The 11211-nt window shown below is 37.5% G+C and overlaps 1 protein-coding gene across 5 annotated transcripts in view; it reads right to left on the reverse strand.

Annotated features, from left to right (window-relative positions):
* BEND6 (BEN domain containing 6) overlaps positions 1-11211 on the reverse strand; it is a 55832-nt gene that overhangs the window by 23679 nt on the left and 20942 nt on the right. For 2 of the 5 annotated variants that reach the window (XM_032409619.1, XM_032409618.1), the window contains exon 2: positions 6583-6728. The exons of 1 other annotated variant lie outside the window; for it this stretch is intronic. In XM_032409619.1, the coding sequence (XP_032265510.1) occupies positions 6583-6702 (120 nt within the window). In that variant the 5' untranslated portion in view covers positions 6703-6728. Of the gene's footprint in view, positions 1-6582; positions 6803-11211 lie in introns of all 5 variants that reach the window. 2 more of the 5 variants (XM_032409617.1, XM_032409616.1) reach the window with 1 other exon arrangement.

An 11211-nucleotide genomic window follows, 5' to 3' on the forward strand; every position in this document is an offset into this window, starting at 1 on the left:
AAGTTTTTATTTTTAATTTTTATTTTATTTATTTTTTAAAAAGATTTTATTTATCCATTTGAGAGAGAGAGAGAGCACAAGTAGGGGGGAGGGGCAGAGGGAGAGGGAGAAGCACACTCCCTGTTGAGCAGGGAGTCCAATCCAGGGCTTGATTCCAGGACCCCGAGATCATGACCCAAGCCAAAGTTATACACTTAACCTACTGAGCCTCTCAGGCAGCCCTGGAGTATAAAGTTTTTTAAAAATAAACTTTAGAGTAGAAGAGATAATGTTATGACATAAAGAAAGTTTCTGTTGCACAGGAAGGGAAGAGACATTCTGGTGCCAGGAGAAGCCTGGAAAATAAGGAGTTGGGATGGCAGGAAATCAGATTTAAGTGTTTTTGCTCTTCCTGACCCCACTGTTTGGGGGGAAGGTAGATGGGCAGGGGCAAGGGTATATGATAGAAACATCCAGATAAATGAAGAACAATTCTAGAACAACAGGGTTGGCTCCTTGCTTCTCAGTGCATTAAAAACTCCCTAAAGAGGGATACCTGGGTGGCTTAGTCAGTTAAGCATCTGCCTTCGGCTCAGGTCATGATCCCAGGGTCCTGGGATTGAGTCCTGTATTGGGCTCCTTGCTCAGCAGGGAGCCTGTTTCTCCCTCTGCCTGCCACTTTCCCTGCTTGTGCCTGCTCTCTCTCTCTGACAAATAAATAAATTCTTTAAAAAACAAAAAACCCAACTCCTTAAAGAGGTCCCATGTCCAGCATTAACATCAGGGCAATATGGTGCCTCTCTGGATCATAAATCAGAAATGGCCAAAATTAATATCTAGATAGCTGGATAAGAGAAAGCAGCCAGACTCTCCAGAGTTCTTGAAAAGCAGTTAGAGAATCCAAATAGTCCCTGTGTCCTGGTCAGGAGACAGGTAAGTGCTGAGGAAACCGGTGAAATAGAAATAGTTTAGTGTGTAGACAGTGAGTCTACACAATGCCAGAACCTTGTAGAAGATGGCATTGGGCCCCACCCCTGCTGGCAAAGAGAGCCTCTGCAGACAACGGGGTTGAAGGAAGAAGAGGCCAAGACTCACTAGCAGAGCATAAGCAACACATATAAGAGATACTCCCTGAAGTGCTAGGCCCTGGGGAACAGGGGACACTGCACAGCAGAGCACTACAAGACCTCTTCTTCATAAGGCTGTTATTGTTAACAGCAAGAGAAGTAGCTGACTTTCCTAACACAGAGAAACAGACACAGAGAGTTAGACAAAATGAAGAGACAGAGAGGAATATGTCCCAAATGAAAGAACAGACCAAATCATAGCAAGAGACCTAAGCAAAACAGATATAAGTAATATGCCTGATAGATATTTTAAAGTAATGATCATAAAGATACTCACTGGACTTGAGAAAAGAGTGGAGGACATCAGTGAGACCTTTAACACAGACATAAAAAAAGAACCAATCCGAGATCAAGAACACAATAAATGAAATTTAAAATACACTTGATGGTTGGGGCACCTGGGTGGCTCAGTTAGTTAAGTGTCTGCCTTCGACTCAGTTCATAATGCCAGGGTCCTGGGATCAAGCCCCATGTCCGGCTTCCTGTTCAGTGGGGAGTCTGCTTTTCCCTCTCCTTCTGCCCTCCCCCTGCTCGTGTGCTCTCTCTCTCTCAAATAAATAAATAAATCTTTAAAAAAATACACTTGATGGAATAAATAGCAGACTAGGTGAAGCAGAGGAATTAATTAATGATCTGGAAGACAGAGTAATGGAAAGTAACCAAGCTGAGCTAAGGAGAGGAAAGAAAATTATGCAAATTGAGAATAATCTTAGGGAAATCAGTGACTCCATCAAGCATAATAACATTTTCATTATAGGGATCTCAGAAGAAGAAGAGAGAGAAAAGGGGGCAGAAAATTTATAAGAAGAAATAATAGCTGAAAACTTCCCTAATCTGGGGAAGGAAACAGATATCCATGTCCAGGAGGCACAGAGATCCACCCCCCCCCCCCCCCCCCCGCCCAATTCAACCCAAGGAAGTCCACACCAAGACAAGTAGTAATTAAAATGAGAAAAAGTAATGATAAAGAAAAATATTTCAAAGCAGCAAGAGAATAGAAGACAGTTACATACAAGGGAAACTCCATAACATTGTTAGTGGATTTTTCAGCAGAAACTTTGCAGGCCAGAAGGGAAGCGGCATGATATATTCAAAGTGCTGAAAGGGAAAAATCTGCAGCCAAGACTACTCTATCCAGCAAGGCTATCATTCAGAATAGAAGGAGAGGTAAAGAGTTTCTCAGAAAAAAAAAAAAAGGAATTTGTGACCACTAAAGCAGCTCTACAAGAAATATTAAAGAGGACTCTTTGAATGGAAAGGAAAGACCATAAATGAGAGTATGAAAAGTAAAAAATACAAAAGGAGTATAAGAAGTATTTTTGTATAAACCAGTCAAGGGTATTCATAAAATGAAAGGATGTAGAATATGACACCATATACCTAAAATGAGGGGAGAAGTGTAAAGCATGGTTTCAAAATTAAGCAATCATCAACCTAATATAGACTGTTCCATGCAGAAGGTGTTATATGCAAACCTAATGGTAACCACAAGTCAAAAACCAGGAAGATATGCAAAGAATAAAGAGAAAGGAATCCAAGTGTATCAGGCCAACAAACCATGAAAGAGGGCAACAGAAGAAAGGATCAGAGAAAACCTATAGAAACAACCACAAAACAAATAACAAAATGTCAATAAATACATATCTACAAATAATTACTTTGAATGTAAAGGAACTTTAAAAAAAATATTTTATTTATTTATTTGAGAGAGAGAGAGAGAGAGAGAGAGCATGAGCAAGGGGAAAGAGTAGAGGGAGAGGGAGAAGCAGACTCCCCACTGAGGAGGGAGCCTGATGTGGAACTCGATCCCAGGACCCTGTGATCATGACCTGAGCTGAAGGCAGATGCTTAATCAACTGAGCCACCAGGTGCCCCTTGAGTAGTCACTTTAGACCCAGAGATAGAGGCTGCATGTTGAGTAAGGTAGACCAGCAAGATAAGAGTGATCCTCAACATTGTGGAGCTGCCATAGTAAACCCCAACTGCCCTTGCTGTTATGTGAAAGGGAAGTAAACGTATTTGGGTCTTTGTTATAGCCTTTGAAACACACATCATAACTAATGTGGATTTTGGTATCCAGAGGCAAGATATCCAAAACCTGACATATGTTTGAATTACTTAGAGATCAGGTGGTGGGCCAAAAAAGCAAAGATATAACATTGAAAAGCTGCTGACTCTTGTTCGACCTTGGTGACATATTTGGTAAAACTGTCACCTGGAATACCTTGGAAGTCAGATCATGTGCTTACTGAGTCTGGAAAAAAGAAGGACGGTGTGTACCAGTGATTTCTTGTCAGTGACAGCCAGTTTGCAGAGATGGAAGGTTTTCTCCTTCCACCTACATTTAGATTGCAGCCTGTAATCTAAATTTACTGGTAATCAGTGGAAAAGCAATTTACCTTTACATCTAAATAGCAGGAGGTAAGACTGTGATCTCAAGGCTTTCTCAAGAGCTTCTCTTGATATCCATTGAGATCCATCCCAATGGTAAGCATCAACTTCAGTGTGTTACCTTCAAGCTTATTGTTTCACGTGGCCATTAGGTAACTGCCATAAGTTGGAGAGAAAAGAGGCTGAGCGCAGATGCCATAATAAAAGAGGAGAGTTTTGGGGGTGCCTGGGTGGCTCAGTCGTTAAGCATCTGCCTTTGGCTCAGGTTATGATCCCGGGGTCCTGGGATCGAGTCCCACACCGGGCTCCCTGCTCAGTGGGAAGCCTGCTTCTCCCTCTCACACTCCCCCTGCTTGTGTTCCCTCTCTAGCTGTCTCTCTCTGTCAAATAAATAAATAAAATCTTAAAAAAAAAAAAAAAAGAGGAGAGTTTCCAGGCTAATTTATGATGAATTAAGATCTCTGGCTTAGTTACTTGCCATGGAACCAAATAGAAATAAGTAGTTTGGAAAGCTATAAACTTTTTTTTTTTTTTTTTTAAAGGTTTTATTTATTTGACAGAGAGAGAGATAGCGAGAGCAGGAACACAAGCAGGGGGAGTGGGAGAGGGAGAAGCAGGCTTCCCGCCGAGCAGGGAGCCCGATGTGGGACTCGATCCCGGGACCCCGGGATCATGACCTGAGCCGAAGGCAGACGCTTAACGACTGAGCCACCCAGGCGCCCGAAAGCTATAAACTTTTTAAAGAAAACAAATTGCTAAAGAAATTACAACACTGGCCTGCAAGATCATGTGACTATTTTACTCCTCAAGGAACCACTGGGTCTCCCAAACCTGCACCATTAAATTGAAATAAGATGTCATTTTCTCCCGTCATTGCCAAAAAAATGAAATATGAATATCAATGCTAAGTGTTGGTAGGGAAATACAAATATAGGAGCCCCTCATGCCCTGCTTCTGGGCATATGGACTGATGTAGACATTCTGGAAAGCAGTCTTATAATATCTAGTCAAATGAACTAGAAACAAACATATAACTTATAAGCCACAAATCACCCTTCTAGGTGTTTATTCCAGAGAAAACCTCATTTGTTTCTTAAAAAGACAGGTACGAGAAGATTTATTTTTTCATTGTTTGTAGTAGCAAGATGCTATAGGAAATTTAGGTGTTAATCATTGGAGAAAAGGATAAGTAAAATCTGGTGCTATGCAGTAGTTAGATACAATGGATCAGACATATAATAGCAATGTAAGTAGATGTTAAAAACAGAGCTGATTGAAAAATCAGAAACAGATTGAGGTATATATCATGATACCAATGTACTACTAAATGATGTATCTATAAGGTTGTACAATGCAGTGTGATCTGTAAGAAGGAAAAGGTTGGAAACAAGCCATATCCATCATAGGAGACTGGCTAAATAAAGACTGGTACATAGACACAGTGGAATAATATGGAGCTGTAAAAAAGAGAAAGTTCTTTATATACTAGTGGAAAGATCTTAAAAAAATGTTAAGTCAAAAAGCAAAGTATAAAGCAGCATATCTGGTAAGTTACTTTTTTGTGTAAGAGAGGGGACAAAAATATCTATTTTAATATTTGCTTTATTTGAACAAAGAAACACTATAAGGATGAACAAGAAAGCAATAAATGTGGTTACCTATGGTGGGTGGGTGGGAGGTGGGAACAGGGTGGATGGGAGACAGGGATGTGAGGGAGAATTTTCACTGTTTACCTTAAAAAATATATATATATTTACATATTAATATATATATTTATATATATTAAAATATATACCTTTTGATTTTTTTTAACTCAGAAAAGCTTTATTTTTTATTTAGCTTTCTGACTCTGTTCTTGTGCCTTCAACACTTTAACAATCATTCTCTGCTCAATAAAGTACACTTAATCCTGTCATGCACACATTTAGCACACATGGAACCACCATGGGCCCTGCTGACATGTTTTTTTCATTTTAGAGAACCTCATAAGAACTTTAAAGATTTATTTATTTACTTGAGAGAGAGAGCATGCATGTGCGCGAGCTGGGGTAGGGGGAGGGCAGAAGGGGAGGGAGAGGGAATCTCAAGCAGGCTCCTCACTGAAGAAGGAGCCCGACTCAGGCTTGCTCTCAGGATTCTGAGATCATGACCTAAGCCAAAATCAAGAGTCAGACATTTAACCAATTGAGCCACCCAGGCACCCCTAGATCCTAGTAAGAACTTTAAGTCTCACAGCACAAACTCCTTAAAGATGGACTGAGAACACTCAACAAGCAAATTTTGCCAGTTTCCCAATCTTCTTGGTATAAAGGTAAACAGTTCCATTACCAGGGTTTTGGGAAAGCCTAGTTTTGCTAGGGGTGTATTGTATGATACCCTATGATAGTGTGTCAAATGCCGGACCATCCTGAATGCCTCTAGACACCATCCCTGGAAGATTAAAAAATATTTTAAACCATGAGAATGTATAGTATGTATTTAAAAAAATAAGAATACATGCACATAGCAAACTACATGTATTACAAAGACATACACAAATGTATGTATTACAAAGACACACAAGTAAAATGAAAACAGGATAAACACATTATTGGGTTGTCCAAATAAGAGGACAATGGGAGTGGGCAATTCAAATTAAAAAGGAATAAATCAATAAAAATAAGAAAGGAGCCCAGATCAAACCAGGATGAACATGGGCCACAAACTGGAGTTAAAAAAGAAAAGAAACAGTAAATCTTAAAGAAGAGGTATTTCAATTTCTTCAGTACTTTTTGAGAGGAAAAATAGTTTCTGACAAGTTTGCTGCTCTTTCATTTCCCAGAATATGAGGGAAAGTTTGAACAATGGCATAATTGGCCATACTCAAATAGAAGCAGGTAAAATGTCTTTTGAGTATGTTTCTAACTCAACTTGTTCAACGTTACAAAGAGAACATGAAATTTTATTCCCTTGGTTGAACAAAGAATTAAAGGGAACAATAAGTCAATAGAAGAAGGGAAAGTACTAAGTAAAAAATTAGGAAAAGGATTATGGAATTATGCTGGAGCTAGATAATAAAATCATATTAAGGTAACAGAACACCAACCTGTCCTTTATCCATGTCACTATTTGCATTCTCTGAGTCCATTGTCTCTGTTCTTTTCCTCTTTCCTTTTCTAAAAGCTTGGGTTTTGGTAATGTCATCTGTTTGCAAGATCTTCTGCATTTTCTCAAGTAGTTATCAAAGATTTTCTGAAATTGTAGGAAGAGGGAATGCCCATGTAGATGATGCTATTCTGAACGTAGCCCCCAAATTAATGTTTTTCCTTAAAAACAAAAACAAAAAAAGATACATAATGTATTTACAACTATATTTTTGTTTCATAACGGCAGTAGCCACTCAAGTAAAGTTCTTTTACTAAATGCTTTCTATCTTTCTCCTGCTGACCAATTTTGTACACATTTTCATTTGATTCAATATCTTTTTTTTTTTTTTAAGATTTTATTTATTTATTTGACAGAGAGAGACACAGGGAGAGAGGGAACACAAGCAGGGGGAGTGGGAGAGGGAGAAGCAGGCTCCCTGCTGAGCAAGGAGCCTGATGCGGGGCTTGATCCCAGGACCCTGGGATCATGACCTGAGCCGAAGGCAGATGCTTAACGACTGAGTCACCCAGGTGTCCCCATTTGATTCAATATCTTTCAATTTCATCATCATCATGAGGATGTCTTGTTTCCATGATGTGCCCGGTATGCAGTGATTTTATAAAATGAAATAGTGTGAAAATTTTTCATCTTCACAAGTTTTTTCCTGTCAGTCAGTTATAAGGAGTCTAAAAACCAACATAGAAACATAAATTTATGCAGACAGTATTTCACAGGACCAAAGTTATAAAAGGCATTAATAATAGTAGATCTCATCAGGATCAAAGTATTCCAAGGGAGATCAATAAAAATTGCTTAGAAGTTTGTTTTGTTTTTTCTGAAAACTCTATAGTTTTGAGGTGGAAGATTTTGCTTGGTGTAAATTTAAGAATTTACCATAAAGAATGGAAGAAAAATATACCTCAAAAGCAAAGATACATTTCATAAAAAATTTTAAAGGATAATCATTTTTCAAAACCTGAAAAGCAGATGATAATTCTTAGGTAGAACAGGGTTGAAATGATCAAATTTAATTTTTGTTATGCACAGATGGTGTAGTACATTTGGTCTTAGCATCCTTATTACTTGCACATATTGGTTTGTTTCTATGAAGACACATTTAATTATAAATATCTTTAAATACAGAAGGGGCTGAACTTAAAGGGACTTCAAGAAATATGTAGACTATTGAGCAGAAGGTAACGTATGCGCCTTACCAAAGTATACTAAATAATTCTTTTAGAAAATATGGCACTTTTACCTACTTTAAGAGAAGTCCTCATTCTTTACTCCAAACATGAAATAATATTTGGAATTGTCTTGCCAAAATTGCTTGTTGTAACTCTTTAAAAACTTACTTTGGGTTTTATTTATTTATTTATTTTTAAAGATTTATTTATTTGACAGAAGAGAGCACGAGAGAGCACAAGCAGGGGGAGCAGCAGAGGGAGAGGGAGAAGCAGGCTCCCTGCTGAGCAGGGAGCCCAATCCGGGACTCGATCCCAGGACCCTGAGATCATGACTTGAGCCGAAGGCAGACGCTTAACCGACTGAGCCACCCAGGCGTCCCTGGATTTTTAAAATATATGAATAATATTTCAGTTCATACATGGAATTGAACTGTCATATCTGACTCACAAATATCAGGGATTTTACCTAGCATCAAGCTTTATTAATAATTTTAATGATACAAGCAATCAAGAGGCACAGGTCAAGTAGGGAGAGGTTTAGGGCATCCTGCTGGCTTTGTAGGTCCCTCCTTCTCAGATCACATAGGTACTCTGTGGTCTAGAAGAAGTGAGGCCTCTAAATGAGGTTTGAGGGTCACCTCACACAGTGGGGAGTGTATAAGTTGTAACACATCTCCATTTTATATCTCCATTTTATACCTCAGAGTTGTATAGCTTGCATGACCTTTTCTAGGAAGTTATAAACCCATAGGTTCTAGGTATGTTTGCCTAAGCAATCCTAAATCAGGGATATATAATTTAGAACATTCCATAGATAAAAACTTCACTCCTAGCAAATATCATTAATCCATTTACCCAGAGCAAGGTCGACAAACAATTTCTATAAAGGTCGCATAGTAAACATTTTAGGCTTTGCAGGTCAAGAGGCAAAATTGAGGATATTATGTAATTCTTAAATACCAAAAAAGAAAATAAGTTTTTACAAAATTTTATTCATAAAATTGAAAATATACTATTAATAATTGAATACAACTTTTTGTAAGACAGTTCTACTAATGAGAATAGAATTAAAAAAAAACATCTTGTTTAATTGGGGTTCCAAGTTTTCCCCACCGTCAAAATACATTTCCAAGTATTCATTTGTTAATACTGACCTGCAATGAGATTATATGTATTCCATATTTGAAAATGTCTTTCACACCGTGCTTGCTTCAGCAGCACATATACTAAAATGTCTTTCACACCAACAGGTATTGCCATATATTGATAGTAATCCATGAGTTTATAATTTTCTTAATTGAGATAAAATTCACATAACATAAAATTCACCATTTTAACCATTTTAAGTATATGTTCACTGGTTTTTTAGTACATTCACAATATTGTACAATCATCACCAAGAAAGTTCATACCTCCCAATATAAGTTAATAATTTTAATTGAGAATATTCACCTCTTAGTAGACTTTATAGAATTCTATTAAATTTGTTTGATATTTGCCATTTTGTGTGCCATTCCATTGCTGCAATTAATTACTTCCAATTAAAGGTTAGATAGAAGCTCCTCATTGCCCAGTTAAATGTATTTTTTTAGATTTATTTATTTATTTTAGATAGAGAAAGAGAGAGAGGGAGTGCGGGAGAGGGGCAGAAGGAGAGAATCTTTAAATAGACTCCCTGCAGGGTGCAGAGCCCAGGAGGATGCTGGGCTCCACCTCATGACCCATGAGATCATGACCTGAGCTGAAACCAAGAGTGGGATGCTTAATGCACTGAGACATTCAGGTGCCCCTTAAATGTATTTTGGAATAGGAAAATTTTCTTTGTCTTTGCATTAAAGTCTGAAACACAATACTAGAACTGTAGCTTGAACTGGGGTACATCTGGTGCAAATTTGACTGGAGATGAACATCTCAATTCTTGTTATAACTTTTGGCATCAGGGGAAGTATATAAAGCAGCCTGAGACATTACTTATGAGTGACATATTAGTTGTTATTGAAATGACTTTACCTCGGTGTAATTTTTGCATATAAGTACTTGTTTTGTCTTGTAATTTTGTCTTGTAGTTTGTTAATGAATTCATTAAGAAACATTATCAAGTCTGTTACAAAAGGTAATTTCCATTAGCCATTCAGTGTTCCAAAAGCCACTCAGCATTCCATAGGAGTGGTTGAGGGCAGTTCCCATTCCCAGAAATTTCAGTCTTGGCCCTAAGCTCACACATTTGCAGTGAGACTTCACCACTGGTAGTTATGGAAATGTTGTATAGCAGGGCAAGTCAGAATACTCAACTTCTATTTCTGAAAAAATTCATGGAACTGATGATGGTCAAATCCACAAGAAAGAAGTTCACCATTGGCACTATTGCTTCAATAATGATAATGATATTTTCAGAAATTGCAAGGTGATCTTAAAATTTATATGGAAATGCAAGAGATCGACAATGGCCAAAACAATCTTGAAAAAGAAGGAATTTGGAATACTCACAATTCCCAATTTTAAATCTTACTACAAACCTATAGTAAGCAAAACAGTGTGGTACTGGCATAAGGATAGACATATAAATCATTAGAATAGAATTGAGAGTCCAGAAATAAGCCTTTACATTTATGATCAATTGATTTTTGACAAGTTTGCAAAGACAAGTAAGTGAGGAAAGAAGAGTCTTTGCAGCAAATGGTGCTGAAACAACTGAATATTCATATGCAAAAGAGCGAATCCTACTTCACAGTATATGCACAAATTAATTCAAAATTTACATTTAGATCATAGACCTAAATGTAAGAACTAAAACTATAAACCCTTAGAAGCAAACATAGGAGTAAATTTTATGATCTTGGGTTAGGCAATGATCTTATAAATATGACAACAAAAGTGTTATTCACAAGTTAGACTATCAAGAAAGTAAAAAAGGCAACCCACACAATGGAAGAAAATATTTGAAAATAAATCTCATAAGGGGCTTGTATACATGATATATAAAGAACTCTTACAATGCAATAATAAAAAGACAGCCCAGTTTTTTAAATGGACAAAGGATTTAAACAGGCATTATTTCAAAGAAGATACACAAATAGCCAATAATCACATGAAAAGATGCTTAATATCATTAATCATTACAGAAATGCTCATAAAAACTATGATGAGATGTCACTTCATACACACCAAGATGGCTATCAACCAAAAAGACAGAAAAAAACAAGTGTTGGTAAAGATGCGAGGACATTGGAACCCTTATACATTGCTGGTGGGATTTTATTTTATTTTATTTTATTTATTTTATTTTATTTTTTAAAGATTTTATTTATTTGACAGAGAGAGCACAAGCAAAGGGAGAGAGAGGGAGAAGCAGCCTCCCTGCTGAGCAAGGAGCCCGATGTGGGACTCGATCCCAGGACCTG

This window comes from Phoca vitulina, unplaced genomic scaffold, assembly GCF_004348235.1.
Source record: "Phoca vitulina isolate PV1807 unplaced genomic scaffold, GSC_HSeal_1.0 scaffold11, whole genome shotgun sequence".
Classification (NCBI taxonomy): Eukaryota; Metazoa; Chordata; class Mammalia; order Carnivora; family Phocidae; genus Phoca; species Phoca vitulina.